We start from the raw sequence: 23,439 nt of genomic DNA, 5'->3' as shown, positions 1-23,439 counted from the left end.
AAGCACTGTAAAAATGGCAAGCAGCATACTACAGTCATTTCCTTCCAACAGTTGTTAGACATAACATAAGTAGCTAAACAAAATCATTTAGTCAGTTTTTGTTTCCTTTTTGGTTACTGCTTATCCCATATGGGGAATTCATAATCGCAAAAATAAGAGGACTTAACAGGTACATAATGTTTTCATATGTTTGTCCCTTATTTTCTCTTTAAATATCCCACATGAAGTACAATACATTTTAGTAACAATTACTAGCTTAATCAGGGCTATAGTTTAAAGTACTACATGGTTCAGGGTTCTACTTTTCCACAAAATATCCTGTACATTTGACAAACTGCCAAGACATTCCTTTTTTGAAATAGAAAAACACTTCATATTCCAATTAAAAATCTATCTTTACCTTAAAACCGTAATACACAATCTTATAGTTGGCTGCTTCCAACTAGTAAATAGTTTTTGCTAAACTCATACACCAAATACTTACAAACAAGGCGCTCCATTGCTTTTAAGTAATGGTAGACGTGAACGTCACAAGTCTACCACGATCTCAGTGAAGCAATACATCATCAGAGGTGAAGAAATGCCAGTAACCCAATGAGAACAAACATTATTAACCACTTAGAGTTCTTTATTAAGTTAAAGTTAGCAGACAAGTCTAATAATGGTGAATAGTGACCGAATAACTTACCATGGACAGTTGAAAGCAGCCAACTATGTTAAAGACATAACAGTTAACATTCCTCAGAATATTTGTAACACTGTGATGTTGCTATGCATTGGGTTATGTTGTGTTTGTGCGTGCAATAATCTTTTGGGTGTAGATGTGTGTGGGGAATTGTTAGCAATATTATGCAGCAGTCGAACAATGCTGTAGTCTGTTAATCAACTGGAGTTGATGCAATGCATTTGCGTTTGTCTTTATTCTCTTCCAAATGGTGTGGTTTCAATTAAAATGGAATCTGGATAAATGCCTAATGTGAGTGAGAATATGTATACTTCATGTAAATATTAAAACGTGACTCGAATCAGAATTACTTAACGATAAAACATGAATACAGTAGGTATCAAGAGTAATACAAAACAGGGACAGAACACACACATATATATAATATATATATACGTGAGAAATACTAAACAAAATGTATATCACACCAGAATACTGTTTGGACCATGCTGTTTGTGTATTAAAGCACAAACACAGAAATTAAAGAAATTAAACAAAAAGAAAGATAAAACATATTGTTAGATTTACCTCCATTACTAGTAACCTTAACCTCTCCGAGTTCAATGAGAGAAATCTGTAAAACAGGCAGCACAGTCTAGGAGAAAACAATGCCTCAAAGCAGAACTGACATTCTGAAATAGACCAGCATGTAAAGGTGCAGCAACTCCCTTGTGGAAAAGAAAAGTAAAATAAAGCTAGCTTAAATGAAATTAGGACTGAGAACATTAAATTAGGAAACTGAAGATTGTTGGACAAATAAAACCTCCACATTTTAACAAAGGTTTTAAAGTCATTTTGGTGTTATGGCCAGGAAGGGAATAGCATTTTGGAGCAGACCACCACTAATTCAAGGAAAATAATGGATTAACACAATTCATAATTTAGTCCTAAAATCATTGGAAAAGAGGACTAAAAACTAAATTCTGCTAAGAGAACTACAGTTAAATAAATGATACATCCATTATGGATATTTGCATTTTACAGTCTGGAATACTTTATAACCTAGTTCAGCTGGGAAATTCCTGTGTAGGTACTTAGGCGAGACTTCTGTCAAGCTTCACCATTTATCTTTGCACACTCCACACAGAAAGCCATTCACAGGTAGACTCACATCACAACACATGACTTCCAGCTCAAGCTGTCCATCAATGGCTCACATATGTAAACCATTTCTGTCCAGACAGAGTTAAGTTATTATATCTCAAGATTTAATTATTTTTCTTTACATCTATAAACTTAGATATGACTGTTGCTCTATAGCAACACAAAATTCATGTTTAACTGGGTTTTCTATAGAGTATAAAGTAGTCCACTTCCCTATGTCATTAGAAATAAAAGGTAAGTTTAAGTCTGTGTCACTCTGTCATATTCAGCTGTTTCTGCAAGAAAGTTAACCACTGGTCAGGACCACTCTTACAGGTTTTTTGCACCTAAAGTTTCTCCATGATGGCTGAAGACACAATCTGTTCAATTAATTAAAGTCACGATGAACAATTCATAAATCACTTAAACAAAAAATATACAGTTTTGTTTAGATTCAGCAATGAGTAAGCTTTTAGTTGGCTTGAAAATACTTTCCTTTTGAGCAAAATATTATAATTTGAGCATCATGTCAATGAGACACCTAAAAATATTTTCTTTGCAAACATACCAACTCTCCCCCAAAAATCATGATAAGTAACTCTAAAGATCTGCATTTGATTGACTCCAGTGACCAGTAGAAATTTTCCCACAGTAAAAGGCTTAAACAGAATGACTGTATGACTTTGTGATGTGTAAGACTAGGCTATCAGATCAATGGTCAAATGATCTGCCACATTGCAAGCAATTATATACATTAATGCATATATATGCATTATACAGACTAAAAGGGAGACTGCATCTTTAAAAGCTTTTGAGAAGAAACCAATACATGTATATTTCTGTATATAAATGACTTGGTAATCTGACCACCTTTCAAGGATCTAATCAAAATTGCATTTGTTTTCATGAACCGAGCAATAGTAAATACATTTGAAATGAACTTACCAATTTCCTGCTGGTTAGCTTACAAGAGGCCAGGTTGTATTTGGTTGAAAGCTGCCTTCTCACTGTGTTTGGTAAGAAATGCTTAAATTGCATATTATTTCTAGTCAGTAGTAGGGACAGGCAGTGCCAGTACGGAGCCTAGGGCACGTCTGCCAATCAGACTGAGCTGTTGATGCTCCTGGACTAAACAGAAAGCTAAAGCTTTAATGTAGCACTGCGAGTAAAATGTACACAGCTTGTGAAGTGGGGCACATGATTGCAAATTGTATTTTCTGGCAGATTTAGTACAACCATACACATCTAATGTAATTCTATATTATATCTATTTAACCATTTCCATGTAGATCTATAAAAAGCTTTCTTAAAAGATTAGTATTGCTGGTTGACGTCGTTCTCTTCTTGCAAGTGCTATTATCAAGGGGTCTGGTATTTTGATTTAAGTACTGTAAATATTGACAGTTCGATACAGACCACAAAGTAGGCACTGTCTTGAAGTTTGGTCTCTTCACTTAAAGCTGGTCTGTAGGCTATTTTTCAAATTAATGCAAATTATGTACTGAGAAAAAAAAAAAGCGTGACAAATGCAGCATTTGCTTGCTAATAATCAAGGATGTGTCATGGTTCAGGTCATTTAATTTGTTTAAACTGATATGAACAGACTGAATGAAACAGCTCACATTGTGTTTATAGTGTTTACAGGCAAGCTTAAAACTCCCGACAGTCACATTATTATCTTGTAGTCATTATGTGACTTGTGCTAATGGATATCTGAATACACGATGGATAAAAAAGTTTTCCAATGAATCAAGTTTCTGCAAGGTTTCAGCTGCAAAAAAACGGACATTGATCTACAGTGTCTATGCAGCTGTGCATCTACAACATCTGCACATTTAAGGCAAAAATGTAATTCTGTCCTAAGAGAGAAGGAAAATGTCTCTGAATTTGGAGCATATAAATTTGTATGTGTATACAAATTAATGTATATGCTCCAAATTCAGAGACGTTATATAATAATATATATATTATATAATGCCTCTGAATTTTGAGCATATACATATACATATATATACACACACACACGCATTGACTTGAAAAGATAAGTAGTCTATTTGAACAGTTTGTAAACCAGAAACACTAACATCAGCAATTTGTATTACAGTACCTGTGACATACTTAATAACAGTCTTGTCTGACATGTTTTCTATTGCATTTCATAATCAAAAGAAAGGAATTTTGTTTTTAAAAGTGAAGAGTTCTGAAATTAATGACAGTTAATGTGAACTGAATGCCAACTGCACACCAATGCAGTCATTAACAGAATTGCTTACATAAGACCAATTCAGCGCCACTTCACAAGTCCTTTGTTTTTAAATGTTCTATTCATGAATACACTTGGCTGTTTATACAGTCTCACTATAGAAAAAACATTTTAAAAATGATGTTAAACTGTTTTATTCCTACTTATTAAATCTCATACACACAAAAAACCTGTTGGGCCTGAAAGCAAACGTTATCAACACAGTGTTTTGGGAATAATTCTGAGCAGACGTGCCCTGAGTTTTGGTAAAAAACTTATCAAATATGGAGAGTGGACAAACAAATGCTTAGTTCCAGGTGCTTAAAGCTTTTCCCGGTGGATTTTTCAGATTATCAAGTCAAAATGTCATTACTATCCCCAAACTGTGCTGATTTAACCTTTTAACCATCGGTGTAAAATCCTTGTTACACAGTTACACAGATCAAATCAGAAAACACCAAAGGCACTTCAAACAAACAAAGCCCACAAAACATCTGTTCAATATGTAAATGTACAGTATCATGAGTATTGTTTCCTAAAAGTAATTTGAATGCACTTTTTAAAATAACTCAAAAGCAAAAGAAATTGTGATGCTCTAGAAGACAATCGAACTCTAGTCACCAAGATTGCAGCATTTATTTATTTATTATTATTTTTCAGCAACTTAGGTATCCGATGATTCTACAGAGCAGCCAAAAATAAAAATATGCATTTGCATTTTGGGAAATACCAATATTTCCTGAAGACACAGTATCATCCTTTTACAGAAAAATAACTCCCTACTGCTGCTGTAGGAGTATAAGCCATGTGTTGTCCATATAATATAAAACAGTTAGGAATCATTAATAATTACATTTATAAATTATCAACAGCCTAAATCTTTATAAGATATTATTCATCATTTAAAATCTGAAACACAATAGTGGTTTGGCAGCTCCCAAAACACTGTTTTGTATCATCATTTTTTAAATGATGAATCACATCTTATAAAGGTTTATTGATCAATTATAAACAGTGTTACGGATCTATCGCGATCATATCAAAACATAATTGGGACATTTCAGTCAGTGAGGAAGAAATGTGCCTCTTTAATGACAATTATAGCTCACTTCATCTCAGTCACTAAAAGGGATTGAGTTAGATGTTTGAGAAGGGAAAGGGGCAGATAACAGAAAAACAGTGCCCGATGTCAGACAGGTTTATTTATCATAAACAAAACACCAGACATTAAACTGCATTGAAAATAGGTGCTTCCCACTGTAAAACTACTTTGGAAGGGATTATTTTTTCATTTTAATTAGTTTTTTTTCTGTGGAAACTTAATCCGAGTCTGGGTAAAAAAACAAATGTCACAATGTTAATATTTAATAGATACATATGTGCAGAACCACTGTAATTATGACAAAGAAACACCTCACACTAATGGATTTTCAGCTTAGAAACATAAAGCAGTAACGATGCAGTTCTTTTGATTATTATTAAAAGAACTATGAATAACCTTAAGAAGTGGAAACACAAATGGAAAAATATTCCTTAAGAGTCCTAGGAAATTTAAATAAGGCTTGATGGTGCTTTATTTCTCTTACCTAATCAAGTAACAGCAGAAGAGTAAACTGAGGATGAACACAAATATGGCTGTTCCGAAGACGACGATGTAGATATTGAGGGGTAAATTCTGGAACCCAATGTTAGGCATCCTGAAGCTGTAGTGCCTGTAGTCGGAGGTCATGGATATGCTGAGAGAAGAGAGAAGAGGGCAGAGAATAAGAGATTGATAACAGGTCATCACTATTGAAGCAGAGTTTGTTTTTGTTAACTTTGTAAAAATTTAAAACAGATACTCAAATAGGTAACCATCCCATGGGTGACATTAAACCATTGTGTAACTCAGGCATTTCACATGACATTAATTTAATGGTTCTGCCTGAATGTACTGTACAGTTTGCTTCGAAAGGCCTTGGAATGATTGGTCCAGATGTTGCTACTTTAAAAACAAACATAAAACAGAACCCAACATTCACATATGCAGTTACAGCAACAACTACAGTGAGGGAAAAAAGTATTTGATCCCCTGCTGATTTTGTACGTTTGCCCACTGACAAAGAAATGATCAGTCTATAATTTTAATGGTAGGTGTATTTTAACAGTGAGAGACAGAATAACAACAACAAAATCCAGAAAAACGCATTTCAAAAAAGTTATAAATTGATTTGCATGTTGATGAGGGAAATAAGTATTTGATCCCCTATCAATCAGCAAGATTTCTGGCTCCCAGGTCTCTTTTATACAGGTAACGAGCTGAGATTAGGAGCACTCTCTTAAAGGAAGTGCTCCTAATCTCAGCTCGTTACCTGTATAAAAGACACCCGTCCACAGAAGCAATCAATCAATCAGATTCCAAACTCTCCACCATGGCCAAGACCAAAGAGCTGTCCAAGGATGTCAGGGACAAGATTGTAGACCTACACAAGACTGGAATGGGCTACAAGACCATCGCCAAGCAGCTTGGTGAGAAGGTGACAACAGTTGGTGCGATTATTCGCAAATGGAAGAAACACAAAATAACTGTCAGTCTCCCTCGGTCTGGGGCTCCATGCAAGATCTCACCTCGTGGAGTTTCAATGATCATGAGAACGGTGAGGAATCAGCCCAGAACTACACGGGAGGATCTTGTTAATGATCTCAAGGCAGCTGGGACCATAGTCACCAAGAAAACAATTGGTAACACACTACGCCGTGAAGGACTGAAATCCTGCAGCGCCCGCAAGGTCCCCCTGCTCAAGAAAGCACATGTACAGGCCCGTCTGAAGTTTGCCAATGAACATCTGAATGATTCAGAGGAGAACTGGGTGAAAGTGTTGTGGTCAGATGAGACCAAAATCGAGCTCTTTGGCATCAACTCAACTCGCCGTGTTTGGAGGAGGAGGAATGACCCCAAGAACACCATCCCCACCGTCAAACATGGAGGTGGAAACATTATGCTTTGGGGGTGTTTTTCTGCTAAGGGGACAGGACAACTGCATCGCATCAAAGGGACAATGGACGGGGCCATGTACCGACAAATCTTGGGTGAGAACCTCCTTCCCTCAGCCAGGGCATTGAAAATGGGTCGTGGATGGGTATTCCAGCATGACAATGACCCAAAACACACAGCCAAGGCAACAAAGCAGTGGCTCAAGAAGAAGCACATTAAGGTCCTGGAGTGGCCTAGCCAGTCTCCAGACCTTAATCCCATAGAAAATCTGTGGAGGGAGCTGAAGGTTCGAGTTGCCAAACGTCAGCCTCGAAACTTTAATGACTTGGAGAGGATCTGCAAAGAGGAGTGAGACAAAATCCCTCCTGAGATGTGTGCAAACCTGGTGGCCAATTACAAGAAACGTCTGACCTCTGTGATTGCCAACAAGGGTTTTGCCACCAAGTACTAAGTCGAAGGGGTCAAATACTTATTTCCCTCATTAACATGCAAATCAATGTATAACTTTTTTGAAATGTGTTTTTCTGGATTTTTTTGTTGTTATTCTGTCTCTCACTGTTAAAATACACCTACCATTACAATTATAGACTGATCATTACTTTGTCAGTGGGCAAACGTACAAAATCAGCAGGGGATCAAATACTTTTTTCCCTCACTGTACTACTGTCCAGTCACATTATCCTGTGGGCAGATAACAGTCCGAACTGTGGTAAGAAAAGCCAGATCTCACACATGGGAGCACATGTTCAGCTGAGAAGTTCTTTGAAGATCTATTTTTTTTTTCTCTCCAGATGTCTAAATAAACCAAACAAGTGGTCTTACATCTGTAATCAAGGGTGACTTTTTGTAATCTGCGGTTTAACTTGACCCACGCAATCCCTCTGTGGTCTACAGTGAAATTCACTCCATTGTCTTGAATATTACAAATTACAGAATACTTAAGGTGCTTTATTTAATGGTTAATCATGATTAATTTTAAACATTCATAACCAGTCTAGCAAAGACACTATGCATCATTTGACTTTTGGAGAAACATTTTAAAACAAGAGTCTTTAGGATATATTGGCCTACTCAAAAATCAATAAGAAAGAAGCTACATAATGGACATAGCAGCAATTCCGACCTGCCCAGCCACACTGGTTAACGAGAGCTGTTAGTACTTCTTCACACTTCTGGAATATGAACGCGTCAAATTAAAAACTCTCCAGACAAGCAAATAGTATTCTAGTATACATACATTGTAGTTACTGTGTTACAAGTCTAACCAATCTGTAACTTGCAGTTATTTGGTGAGAGGCTGGTAATTCTCTGCCTTCTTCTGCATAAACACACACAAAAAAATAACAAAAACACTGACCCAAGAGGCCTGTTTGTTTTAGAAGTATTACGATCAACTGCAGGATTGTCCTGGTGAGAGTGCCCTGCTCGTTTAAGTCAAGTCGCTCACTAGCGTGCTTTGTTTTGTCTGAATGCCACTACCAAACAAGTTTAATGCATTTCCTGATATAAGTGGCACCCAATAACATTCTTCCACCTACCTAGATAGCACCAAGTATGTTGGGTTTAAAACAAAATCATAAATGAATAAATATAGTAGTAATTAAATAAATACTATAACAAAATAAATTGATGGATGCAGCGTGTCCAGTACTGAAGAAAAGAACAGAGAGGAAGATCATACACTAGACTAGACCAATGGGAATGGCAACCCAGTCGAATCGTAACTCTGCACTGGCAGAGTCATCAGTGCCATCCCCACCGGGTCCCATCAGTACAGCTGCCAGCACTCGCTGAGAATACACAGAGCCATTGGCAGAGACTGGGGGAAAAACAAACCAATCCACAATAGTTTCTCTCACCCTTGTCACACCAAATACTCCAAATCACAGGCAACATGTACACTTTCTAAGAACTGCAAGCAGAATTCTGCACTTCTATCAAATATGGCTTAATTATTTCCTCTACTACCTTTCAAATCTCTGCAAATCGAACAGAAGGTGAAACAAAAAAACAAGAGTTTTGGAGAGTGAAACATCAAGGCTTCATTCTCTGTAAATTAAAAGTATCCTTCAGACAATTTATCTGCATCAGCAAGGGGCAGTACACATGTAACAAAATACAGTATACAGCAATTCATCCTTAAGTGGTTGAGCTATGTAATTCATTGCAAATTACATCCAAGGTCATGGAAAATGTATGATTCTTGTATTTATTTATTTCAACTTTTATATCTGTCTGTTGTGTTGAGTTCTGCTAGGTCTGAATAAGCATGAAAAGCAGTAACACCAACTGCTCATTGTTAAATGCACAGACTAACGTTATATTAGCTAAAAAGTTTTTTTTGGGATGAAAAATTGAATCTAATGAGAGAGGGGAGAAAAAAAAAAAGGTTTCTCCGTAAGATGCAAACCCTTACAACAGATCCTGTGGCACAGTTTACAATCTGCTGATGACAAATACTTTAGCCCGATAGTGTCAAGACCACAAAAATGAAATAACCACAATAAATTAAAATATAAACCATCAGGAACAAAACATTTTCCACCCAGAAAAAGGTTTAAGACGGAACGGTACAAACAGTCATGTAAAGATCCCATGTGAACAAGCTTAATTGCAGAACACTGAAGATGTGTGCAGAAAAAGGTGCCAGTTTTTCCATCTACTTTTAGCACACAACATAAATAATTTGTATTGGCTATGCTATTGCTGTTACAGTTTGGTGTCAGCTGAGGTTTTCTGACTGATCAGATGACATGGGTAACATGGGTATTTGTTGGACCTGATTAACAACATCACTGAAGTAAACCCAGATGCACACACTAAATTGTAGTTAAATAATTTCCTACCTCTAAAACTGCAGAGATATGTGAAACAGTTTAAGAAACATGAAATCTACCATTACATAACGCAATGGGTTTGCACTCTGAGATAATGCCAAACAAAGACCACAAAACGTTTGTGTTTGTTGCAGTTGGAGAATATTATGGAAGGCAGTTATATTTCCTGTGCACTGATTTGATCATGACATTTTGAATCTGATAATATCATCAGTCTATATTACATATTTTACAGAATTTAAATGTTGCAATCTCTAAATCAGGTTGTCCAAATAATTTATGAATGTCAGATTAATATTTCTCACACATGACTGAATTAGCCTAAGTAGAAGACAATAAATGTTGCAAGTTTATTTCTAACTTCTCTGGCACAAGAATTCCAACAACCTAGACTTTTAAAAAAGCCTTTGAGTTTGCATTTCACTAAAAGCACTCCATGTCATACATAAGAGTGAGAACATTGAAAATGATACTGGCTGTTCAATGCTTCATCACAAAGCACGTTTATTTTCATAAATGCTTACACTTATGACTGTATTTAAACCATAATTAATTCTGTTTTAATAAGAAGTCAAAAGACAAATGGGACACCCCTATAATCTCTGACATTTGTAAATACCTTTCTAATGTGTGTGTCTTTATGTATTCAAACCAAGCTTCATAAGGGCAGGAAAACAAATGGGAACAGTAAGTACTGCACACACATTTCAACACGGATCATACTGTAATCAACAGTTCATTATACTTACTGAAACGGACACAGATACAACCTTTTACCATTTAAATATTGAATTGGTTTGAACTGGAGGGGAGGGGATGGGATGGGAAGTGGGGAGCCTGGGAGGAGAGGGAGGTTGACCCTTTGCAAAGGCCTTGTGCACAGTATCAAGATTCCCTGAGCAGGACTGCAGTAAACACTTCCTTGCCATTGGGGTAACTATATCCAGACGATATAAACAAGCACAGCTGCACATCTGAGGTATCCATCAGTGCTCAGGCTCTTTCCTGCCTAGAAACACATCATCAACCTTGAGGCACTTTCATTAACAGTCATGATAGTCTCATGGACACGAGGCACAACATGCACTGGGAACCTTTTGCGTTTGGTTTAAACCAATCTAAATGAGATAAAGCAAATCAATTGGCTTTGTGCGTTTGAACTGAACTGGCAGCGGATTTACCTGGCGAACAGAGCAGGCAGTGAGAGTTCAGTGTGTTTAGTCTAAGGTCCTCCCAGTACTGCAGAAATTGGCTACTTATAGGTGGCTTCCCTTCCCTTACCTCACCCTCCAGTCTGCGAAGACTATTCCAACCACTTATCCTAAAATATTTAAAAACACTAAGATAAATTAACTTACAGTATAATGTATTCTTCCCAGAAATGCGTTACTTTCCCATGGAATGCTTATCAACAATACCTGTGGAAATTAGCCACTTGAACTACAAAGATTCAATATATAAAATTACCAAAATAAATCAGAATAGATACATGGCTTCACTCCAGCCTCAATGATTGATTGGAGCATCAAACGTAACTACTTAGGCCAAACATTATTTCCCTGTTGAAACAAAGCAAATGCTTTAGAGATGGTATATATCTTAACAAGAATAAAAACCTAAATAGAACACTGAGATTTAATAACCACTTCTTTTCCCAGGTAATTACTCTGCTTTGTTACATGCTTCTTTTACAGGGACATTTCCAAGAGCATTTAGGCCTATTGTGAACCCCTGAAATACCTCAAAACTGCAGATTATTCTTAAATAGATAATTTACCAGGCATCTAAATCGGTCTATAAATCCACATGTAAGACAAGACAGGCCTACATATTAATGACTTCAAGATTACAGTTAATTTGTGGCTTCTAATAGTATACATCATTTTAATAATTTAATAAAAAGGTACACAATTTGACTAGTCTAAACACTTGATTATTTTTTTTTACTATTTTTCTTGTGTTCATTTAATGGGAGTAAAGTAATGAAAGATCACCAAATGACAGGGCTCAAAAACTTAATTACTTTTGTAACAATTTTTTGTAAACAATTTGACTTCAAGCAACATACCTATACGAACTGAATAACACTAATGAGTGTTGATAAGTCACAAACAAAGATTAAAATTGTCAGTTTAATCACTTACTGTCCCTACAAATCAATAGTTTTCCTTGCTTCCTATCTCACTGCATGAAGATAAAAGAGAAGACAAGGCAGTATTATATTGTAGAATGAAATGTAAATGTAAATGTTTACTTTGGTCATGTATTCCCTCATCCAAACATCCAAAGTACATGTTATGTAATGACAAAACTCCAAAATAAACACATAATATAAAAACATTCATGTAATATTTCTTCCTTCTGAATGAACATTCCTGTGATCAGTATCAGTACTGATAATGTCCCTCCACAACATTTTGAGGAACAAGGAGTCACAAGCTGAAAAATTAAACACAAAAACAAGCAAAATCAGTTATGGATCTCTATCTAGTTTATGGAGTTTTAATCTAACATTCAGGACGTGGACAACCCCAAACTCTTGGCTGACTCCCACCTTCGCAAGCACACATATCTGGCAACACACACTTTCTCAGTCTTCGTTGCTTTGCATCCCTACTCAACCTCAAACCCCAGCTTCATGGTTCGTTCCACCTAGTGGGGGGTCCTGATGGCCTCAGCCCCATGGCCAGGTCATCTTTCCCTTAGTCAAGCCAGTCTAGGTCATAATAAACGCCATTTTCCTTTACAGCATGTCTATTGGGGTGGTCTGAACTATTGAAAATATAAAGTAGTTATTTTAAATTGTGATGAATCCTGTGATGTGAAGAGTTGCCTTATAAATCAGATTTTTCTGTCCTTCCAGTTACCAGCCAGGGTAGAAGGTACTCATAGCATAGAGGGAATGAAGCAACAAACATGCTTAATGCTTCGCTTTTCAAACTAAAATGGCAGTCATAGTGGTTTCTCTGTTCTCTCTAGACCAACACTATTGTTGTACATAGATATATCCCAGCATGACGTTAATTAAACCACAAATCACTTTCTAAATTACAACCATTTTGTTTCCAAAGTCACCTGGTCTACAATGTCAGCAGTTTCTGAAGCCTTGGGGAAAAAACAGAAATAATAAAATGAAAGAACAGCTATTACAATGTTCTGCTTTTCGGTAGTTGAATGTTATTTTATGTTCTATATTTCATGTAAACAGACTGCATCATTCTTTCCTTTGAGACTTACGTAAGGTTTATAAAAAATAGAAATACAACAATATAAATAGACCTCACACTAGCCAGAAAGCAATCAGCCATGTGGAAATAGCTCCTATGTGGAATGTAGTACACTGAAAGGAAATACTCAGCCATGTATACAAATTCCATAAGGCACATATAGAGATTAGGCCTTTACCTAAATGGCAACATTAAAGACTGAAGATGAAAAGGAAAGACAGTACAGTGGTCCTTTGAATTGTCCAATCTGAATCACTTCAACCCCACTAACTCAAATACTTTAGCTCAAACCTCAAGCAGCTATAATGTCATATTGTTGGCAAATGTAAATGTTACATTTTAGGGCAGACTTTCCAATTCAGTCTGTTAGAATCTCGTTGACGCTACTGCCTGCGCATCGATAGTGTATTTCTCAGTGCTCCGGCTGCGCTCCACATGAACCCAGAGCATGATCAGAGCAGTGTTTATACAGGAAGCTCAATAGAGATTATGAAGCATTAGCCACAGATATCTATAAGGGCCTCTCCACTGTATCCCAGCAGCGTTTGACAAGGATCCAGCTAGAGATCAGTCTGTTTTCCAGGGGTAACATCTGTTCATGTGGCGATGTTCAGTTCCAAAGTGTTTTCAAGCTGACTTCCTAAAACGCATCGTTATCCTTAGGTCTAAAGAATCCTCCTGCAAAACTGAAATCCTGTAAAATGGTGACTAAATTTCAGCAGTTCATACAATCATGACACAGAGTCCTGAGCAAATTGAGTATAGCAGTATACAGTGAGGGAAAAAAGTATTTGATCCCCTGCTGATTTTGTACGTTTGCCCACTGACAAAGAAATGATCCGTCTATAATTTTAATGGTAGGTGTATTTTAACAGTGAGAGACAGAATAACAACAAAAAAATCCAGAAAAACGCATTTCAAAAAAGTTATACAGTAAATTGATTTTCATGTTAATGAGGGAAATAAGTATTTGACCCCTTCCACTTAGTACTTGGTGGCAAAACCCTTGTTGGCAATCACAGAAGTCAGACATTTCTTGTAGTTGGCCACCAGGTTTGCACACATCTCAGGAGGGATTTTATCCCACTCCTCTTTGCAGATCCTCTCCAAGTCATTAAAGTTTCGAGGCTGACGTTTGGCAACTCGAACCTTCAGCTCCCTCCACAGATTTTCTATGGGATTAAGGTCTGGAGACTGGCTAGGCCACTCCAGGACCTTAATGTGCTTCTTCTTGAGCCACTCCTTTGTTGCCTTGGCTGTGTGTTTTGGGTCATTGTCATGCTGGAATACCCATCCAAGACCCATTTTCAATGCCCTGGCTGAGGGAAGGAGGTTCTCACCCAAGATTTGTCGGTACATGGTCCATTGTCCCTTTGATGCGGTGCAGTTGTCCTGTCCCCTTAGCAGAAAAACACCCCCAAAGCATAATGTTTCCACCTCCATGTTTGACGGTGGGGATGGTGTTCTTGGGGTCATTCCTCCTCCTCCAAACACGGCGAGTTGAGTTGATGCCAAAGACCTCGATTTTGGTCTCATCTGACCACAACACTTTCACCCAGTTCTCCTCTGAATCATTCAGATGTTCATTGGAAAACTTCAGACAGGCCTGTACATGTGCTTTCTTGAGCAGGGGGACCTTGCGGGCGCTGCAGGATTTCAGTCCTTCACGGCGTAGTGTGTTACCAATTGTTTTCTTGGTGACTATGGTCCCAGCTGCCTTGAGATCATTAACAAGATCCTCCCGTGTAGTTCTGGGCTGATTCCTCACCGTTCTCATGATCATTGAAACTCCACGAGGTGAGATCTTGCATGGAGCCCCAGACCGAGGGAGACTGACAGTTATTTTGTGTTTCTTCCATTTGCGAATAATCGCACCAACTGTTGTCACCTTCTCACCAAGCTGCTTGGCGATGGTCTTGTAGCCCATTCCAGCCTTGTGTAGGTCTACAATCTTGTCCCTGACATCCTTGGACAGCTCTTTGGTCTTGGCCATGGTGGAGAGTTTGGAATCTGATTGATTGATTTCTTCTGTGGACGAGTGTCTTTTATACAGGTAACGAGCTGAGATTAGGAGCACTCCCTTTAAGAGAGTGCTCCTAATCTCAGCTCGTTACCTGTATAAAAGGCACCTGGGAGCCAGAAATCTTGCTGATTGATAGGGGATCAAATACTTATTTCCCTCATTAACATGCAAATCAATGTATAACTTTTTTGAAATGCGTTTTTCTGGATTTTATTGTTGTTATTCTGTCTCTCACTGTTAAAATACACCTACCATTAAAATTATAGACTGATCATTTCTTTGTCAGTGGGCAAATGTACAAAATCAGCAGGGGATCAAATACTTTTTTCTCTCACTGTATATATATATATATATATATAAAGTATAACACCAAGCAAAAGAAAAAACCTGGGACATAATAGCACAAGATGTCTTACATTGGCCCAAAACAAATATAACACGTGTGACCTACATTCTGTCTGGAATAGGCCTTCTCAATATTTATATTTAAAAGACTTGGCAGTCTTGGTGGTATTGCGTGTTGAGTAATCTTCAATCATCAGTACATCCAACAACAAGACAGCTAAGAGGTGGAACCAGATGCACTTGTTTAAACATAAAACCATTCAAAACCCTGAAATTGTGGAAAATGTAGCTCCCATTTACAAGACTTCCTAATGCTTCTGCTGGGGTTACACTTCCACACAGCATGCAACTTTGAATTACGCTTTGTAAAACATTATTAAAATGCTTTGGTTTGATGTACTTAAAACTTCACATACGTCAAGGTGAAGTTTGTCATAATGCAATCATGGAGAACACAGGGGAAGTGTGGTCTGTTTTCAATGTGAAATGGCCATTAAACAGAATAATTCTTCATTGAAAAACATACTTTGAAGTTGTTTAAGCACCATGTTTCTATGAAAGTAACTGTATCTTCCATAAATGTGGAACCTAATTATAAGGAGCAGGGTTTGAAAGTATTGACACTTTTCTCCTTTACAGGATCCAGCTATGGGTAGGCTGTTTGTGTAGCTTCATATGTCAAAATAACCTTTACCTAGACTTTTGGTTCTAGGAAAATTAATGTTTGGTGAAATAGTTATGAAAGACAGACAAGGAACCAAAACACAACAAATAAATAACAAAGCAAACATCTTTTATGAGTGCCAGGCCAGGTACAGGCTAGGATTGCTCTGTTCTGTGACGAGGAAGACACCTCTTGGTTGTTTTCTGCATCATGGCCATATTTGCAGAGGAAGTCTACGCCTAACGTTTCTCAGAAAACATTGACTCTTGGACAGTCATACTAATATGACTTATTGCAAACAAATCCATAAATCATATTAAGCAAGGACCAAATCTGAACAGTAAATAAGTACCTCTTCCTTGCCGATTCATTGGAATAGAACCAAAATGCTGCAAGTACAGTTATATGTGAATTACAGGAGTTTTCCTTTGTGAACAACTATGTGAAGAGTCAGAACCCAATTAATTTGAACTATTAGGGATTATTATAAAAATTAAATGTGTTATTCAAGTCTTTACATTAAATTAAATTAAATTAAAGTCTTGTTGATTATCCAGGATTATTCCTGAGAAAATAGAATTAATACAAAATAAATTGTATATTAAAACCGCCAATTGAAATCAATGTTAATTGAAATTTAGGTAACCCCACCCATTTCTCTAAATATATGACAACACTTAGCCTACCTATTACCTAAAACAAAAGTAAAAAGGAAACTGATGTATTTTGAATTTGAAGATGGAAGATCTTTAATCATAATCAATGTTCTACAGAGTTTTGATAAGAATTTTGAGCGTGGCATGGTTGTTGGTGCCAGACGGGCCGGTCTGAGTATTTCACAATCTGCTCAGTTACTGGGATTTTCACGCACAACCATTTCTAGGGTTTACAAAGAATGGTGTAAAAAGGGAAAAACATCCAGTATGCGGCAGTCCTGTGGGCAAAAATGCCTTGTTGATGCTAGAGGTCAGAGGAGAATGGGCCGACTGATTCAAGCTGATAGAAGAGCAACTTTAACTGAAATAACCACTCGTTACAACCGAGGTATGCAGCAAAGCATTTGTGAAGCCACAACACGTACAACCTTGAGGCAGATGGGCTACAACAGCAGAAGACCCCACCGGGTACCACTCATCTCCACTACAAATAGGAAAAAGAGGCTACAATTTGCACAAGCTCACCAAAATTGGACAGTTGAAGACTGGAAAAATGTTGCCTGGTCTGATGAGTCTCGATTTCTGTTGAGACATTCAGATGGTAGAGTCAGAATTTGGCGTAAACAGAATGAGAACATGGATCCATCATGCCTTGTTACCACTGTGCAGGCTGGTGGTGGTGGTGTAATGGTGTGGGGGATGTTTTCTTGGCACACTTTAGGCCCCTTAGTGCCAATTGGGCATCGTTTAAATGCCACGGCCTACCTGAGCATTGTTTCTGACCATGTCCATCCCTTTATGACCACCATTGTACCCATCCTCTGATGGCTACTTCCAGCAGGATAATGCACCATGTCACAAAGGTCCAATCTTTTCAAATTGGTTTCTTGAACATGACAATGAGTTCACTGTACTAAACTGGCCCCCACAGTCACCAGATCTCAACCCAATAGAGCATCTTTGGGATGTGGTGGAACGGGAGCTTCGTGCTCTGGATGTGCATCCCACAAATCTCCATCAACTGCAAGATGCTATCCTATCAATATGGGCCAACATTTCTAAAGAATGCTTTCAGCACCTTGTTGAATCAATGCCACGTAGAATTAAGGCAGTTCTGAAGGCGAAAGGGGGTCAAACACAGTATTAGTATGGTGTTCCTAATAATCCTTTAGGTGAGTGTATATACACACACATATACACAGTATGATTTACTGTCACATAACAACAATAACACAAGTAAAAATACTCACGCAACACATGCGCTGTAAAATGGTACAGATTCAAGTAGATTTACCACAGCCGCGTTTATAGTGGCGCATTTCACATCTGCTAGACAAGTAAGTTTCTTCTCTGACTCGTCGCGTTTCGATTCTACTTACCGGTACAGCATGTGTTAATACAAAATAGTTATTATTATTATTATAATAACTGTTGTACCACTTCACCATCTTAATAAAATGAAACTTTCTGCACCTGTTTGCATTGCTTTCCAATTTATTAAAATGTAAACAAACTTTATTATTCTTTAATTTTATACAAATGATATACATCTAAATTAGCGGGGGGTGGGGGGTGCTGCAGATCGAGTTTAGCCCGGCGACGAGAGCGGGGCGGAACGTGTTCGCTTGTGCATTAAAGTATCTCTTGGTTATTTTGGTTATTGTGTGTCAGTTCACTCTCCTCCATGTCTGTCTGTGTTTCTGATGCACATTTCTTGCCGCATCCGACACGTGTGGAAGAACCCGGAAGAACGCAAAGTGTCGTCCAATTGACGAAAAATATTGCCGTAGAGTGGGATTTGCGACACAACGAAATTAACGAGAGCATACTATGAAACTATGTTTTTCTGTCTTTTATATCTGCAACAATCTATCTGTTATATAAATAAATACATACACATACTGTGTCCTCCGGTTTCATTCATACCCATGAATAAATAGGAACAAAAAAAGTAATATGAAAAATATAGAGCCTATGTATTGGATAATGTATGCTGCTGGAAAAAATATAGCCTAAGTATTGCACAGAGCAAAGTCATAGTCTTCATGAATAATAAGGTGCCTCCTACTGTTCTATTCTGGCACTTCTGAGGGGGAATATGTGACCATTCCTCAAGGCATAAATGCTCTAGGTCATTTTTCGTGAAGCCTTCATGAGTTTGAACAACAAGTGTTCTATTGGATTGAGATGGCCATTTGAGAACATTTATTTTGTATACAGTTAACAATTTCTTTGTAGATTTTAGATGTATGCTTTGGATCATTATCATGCTGGAATGTCCTTTTGTTGAGCTTTTTGACTGGAAACGATTATCGGGTTGTTGTTTTTTTGTACAAAATGGACTTGTTGGAATTCATGATTCACTCTATCTTAAGGTCTCCATGGCCCTTCGATGAAAAACAACCCCAAAACATAATACATCCCCTTCCATATTTCACAGTGGGCATACATTTCTCAGCATGAACTTCACCTTGTTTTGTTTTTTAAACCAAACATAACACTGAGTATTATTATTAGTATTAGTATTATATTTCTTAGCAGACACACTTATCCAGGACAGAATACAGTACATCACATTTTTACATACTGGAGCAATCTAGCTGAAGTTCCTTGGTCAAGGCTAAAACAGCAGTGCCCCCCAAACTGGGACTGAACTCACAACCCTCTGGAATCCTAACCACTACTTCACACTGCTGTCCAAAAAGCTGTACTTTGCTTTCATCTGAATAAAAGACATTGTTCAAATTGTCATTCCTTCTGTTCAGAAGAGGCTGCTTCTTTGCAACCTGGCCATGAATGCCACATTCATGCAGGCAACTTTGAATGGTAGTTTTCAACATTTATAATCCTGAAGATGCCAGTTTGTCTTGGAAATCTGCAACTGTGAATTTACAATGTACTTGCATCCCAAACCACTTGTCTCACAGCCTGTGGTGGCAAGAAACATATGCATCCTGTTTCTGCCAGGGATGCCACTGTACCAGTAGCCTTACATTTCTTAATGATGGACATTTCAGTGGAAAGTGATTCAGCTTTTTGTGGATTGTTTTATAACCATCACTGGATCAAAGAACTCTCTGACCTTATCCATGATGATGCATGCCATTGTTTTAAGATCCTCTGTGTATTACTTCCTTTTATACCCCAATCAAACTGGAAACCTATCCTCTATATACTTCCAGAAGCTTCCATTGAACTTTTTATGTTGTTGTAGATTTGTTTCTGTTGGATTATTTGTGTGAATATATGTGACCTTTCTGTTGTATGGAATTAAATGTATTATTCATGACAAATATGACTTTGCTGTGTACAATGCTAAAAAGATTAAAGTGTGTCAGCAGGACAAATTAACCAGTATGTACATCTTTATCTTTATATAATGTTTCTTGTTCCTACTTATTCCGAAGTATGAATCTGGAAGAGACTTTGTACAAAGGCCTGTGGTTAGCTAGTTCACAGAAACCAGTGGCCAACTCACACCACAGAACAATGTGTTTATAGTGGAAGTATCAAAGTGAAACATAATGATTTACACTACAACATAGCATGTTTGAAAGACAACATTCTAGTATCAGCTGCTGCGTTAATCATCTGTTTGGACTGCCCGTTTCAAAAACAGACATCTCACCCACAATCATTAAACAGTCATATGCAGCAAAAGGCTGGAATTATCATAGATTGCATTCTTTCTTATTTTTTCCTCCTCTGCAAATGGTAAAACAACCACAAACTGTAATCAATGTTAATCCATAATGCCTGGAGTTAATAGCACAAATACAAACCAATGACTAGATCTAATTTATTCTGGAGTTTCTGGCTTTGATTTGCTGTGCTGAAAAATAAAATTGCCTATTTCTTACATTTATTTTTGTTTTCTGCACCCGTTAAAATATAGGTGTTCAGGGCCTCTTTATAGATATCCTCTATGCACCGGTTATTAACAAAATATGTTCATAATATTCTTTGATAAAAAGTCATCCATATGTCACTGTTTGAAACCCAGTTTAGAATATTCATGTTATAGTGATCAGATGATATTTACATACAAAAACTTAATGATTTCAGAAATTTTCTGAAAACCCCTTGCCATGCAGTTCTGATTTAGGAGGAGAAATAAGCAGAATTGTGTTGAAAACTCAACATATACCAATACATAAGACTCCCCAGTGATGTGGTTGAAGCTGAACATTTGGGAACATTTAAAAATAGGATCTTAGGATCACTTAGTTATTAATGGCCTCCTCTCGTTTGTAAACTTTCTTATATTCTATTCCCAATCAAGCAAATGGATCTAAATATCAGATGCATGCATCGAGAACCAACAAGTATGACGTTCAAAGGCAGCAAGGTTCATTTCCCCTCTAATCCAGATAATTGTGTTGGTTTGACAGTTAATTAATCCACTGCCATTACTAATCTGGAATAAAAGGATCAAATCAGAGATTCCCAGAAGCAGAGAGAAGCAGACACCTGTAAACGCTAGCAAGTGGACAGGTGATGATATGGGCATCATGACGGGCACGCTCTCCCACACTGAAAATGTCCACAATAATAATCCACTCTGAAATTCCAACATACTATAACAACCCACTGAGAAAACTGCAAACACACAATCCAGGCCCACTGACTTCACTAAGTTGACCTTTCAATGCATCTCTCTTTGGCAGAGACTCATTTGTATTTTTTTCTTCTTCTTCACTGGTGTTTAACAGTAATGCAAGATGGCACACATATCAGCACCCCTTGGAAACAAGTGAGCAACTGACAAGCACAGATGTTGCCTGTAACATTTAATTCCCTACCTAAATGTCCAGCTCAGCTTCTGTTAACTCTTAATCTGCTCAGTCACAGAATCAGTGCTGCCATGTTCAAAAATTAGTTCTGCTCTATATCATTGAGCTTTTTCATGATTTCAACTTGAACACACATGTTTTGGGGAAAGGCTGCCCAAAAGGTTAATGCATTTATCACTCAAGAACTGATTTATAACAAGCAGAATTTTTCAATCAAGTTCAGAAATAATCTGCTCAGGCCTTAACTGAATGATTTAATGACAATTAAAACAAAAAATAGTGAAAAATTGACTGTTTTCCTAGGGTGAACAGAGGCTGTAGTCTGTCAACCCTCACAGGAATAAAACATCCCAAAGGATTCTCACTGAAACTAATGAGATACCAGTGTTTTTAACATAAACGGTTTGAACCTTCAAAACATAGCAATACTCTGCAATGTGACGGAATCCCCCACGGTAACAAGCAGTCTAACTCGTTAGGCCTAATCTGCATTCATAAAAACAAGCAAAAACAATATAGTTGAGAATAGTATTTGTACAGTTACACCCTAGAAATTCAAGTTAAAAACAAAATGGTGTGTTAATTATCAGTTTGGTTACAAATGCTTGCAATTCTGATAGACGCACACTTGTGTTTGGTTACCACATCCATGCTACAGAAGAACCGGCTCTGCCAAGGAGAAAGACAGAGCTCAGAATAAACCTCAGATTTTAAAATGCCATTACCCGTGTGATGTGAAGTAAATGGCTTAATGCTCCACATGTTTCACTTACTATAGTGCTCTCTATGAGAAGGGAAACCCTGTCAATGCTAAAACATGGGTAAATCCACTCAATACTCAATGTCTAAAGCCATCTGAAATAGTATATAAAGAATACAAATACATAATAGTTATATATAAACATGCCATAAACAGCCCAATAGTAAATACCATTTGAGTCTCTGGCTCTGAGAAATTATGTCAAAGCAGAACTAAAAATAGACTGGTCAAAACACTTGCATCTCATCTGGTAACCTGAACTCTGTGCAGCTCAGCAAAGACTGCCTGCAAAAAACATATCACCTTTCCAACAGATAAATCTAATTTTCACTTTGAGATCATGTGCTAAAATAAAACAAATGCACGATAAAATGTGAGTGACAATGCATTTTACATACTCAGCTAACAAACATCATCCATAATGGAGTACAAGACGTTGTGTATGGACACTAGAGCTGTGCCGGTGACAGATTTTTAGTATCGACCGCTGAATATTTACTGTGGCGGTGTTGGGGCATTTACCGTCGGGGGGGTGGCGTTGTTCTGAAATAATATAAGTAGGAGAACTGTTTTATTGTTCAGTCAAACCATATAAAATTCAAATACAAAATAGGTAATATTAAGAAATACACAACACAAACAGAATCAAAAAGATTTTTTTTTAAGTGTTATAAAGTTAAAATCTCAACTTTAATAGCAGCATTTGAAATAGCCTACACTTTTTAGATTCAAATAAATATTTAAAAAGAACTATACGTCAATTAATCTGTTTCAACATTGTTGTTGCTGTAGTTGTTGTTTTTAAACATTACAAACGTGTGCTTTCAGTTATGTTTGTGTGTCGAGATTCTGTGCCAAAAATACCAACCTATTGACTTGGCTTTAACGATGATCACCTCGGAGTTTGCTATAAGTCATTAATAACAGATACAGTATATTCAGTTACAAATTACATAAATAAAACCCCAATAATAAATGCAAGCAACTCTGAGGCACTGATTCATCAATGTGAAAAGTTCAAGGAAGTAAGACTTTCTATAAGCAGTGTGTGTATATAGGTCTATATATAAACTTCTTAAAATCACTACATTAAACCTGCATGTTTCGCTCT

The 23,439-nt window shown here is 37.2% G+C and overlaps 1 protein-coding gene across 2 annotated transcripts in view; it reads right to left on the bottom strand.

The window, feature by feature from the left end:
- rnf24 (ring finger protein 24) overlaps window positions 1-23,439 on the bottom strand; it is a 44,452-nt gene that overhangs the window by 16,439 nt on the left and 4,574 nt on the right. For both annotated transcript variants that reach the window (XM_066719779.1, XM_066719780.1), the window contains exon 2: window positions 5,636-5,785. In XM_066719779.1, the coding sequence (XP_066575876.1) occupies window positions 5,636-5,778 (143 nt within the window). In that variant the 5' untranslated portion in view covers window positions 5,779-5,785. The remainder of the gene's footprint in view (window positions 1-5,635; window positions 5,786-23,439) is intronic.

Source organism: Amia ocellicauda, chromosome 13, assembly GCF_036373705.1.
Source record: "Amia ocellicauda isolate fAmiCal2 chromosome 13, fAmiCal2.hap1, whole genome shotgun sequence".
NCBI classification, from domain to species: Eukaryota; Metazoa; Chordata; class Actinopteri; order Amiiformes; family Amiidae; genus Amia; species Amia ocellicauda.
This window is presented reverse-complemented; position numbering and strand designations above follow the sequence as displayed.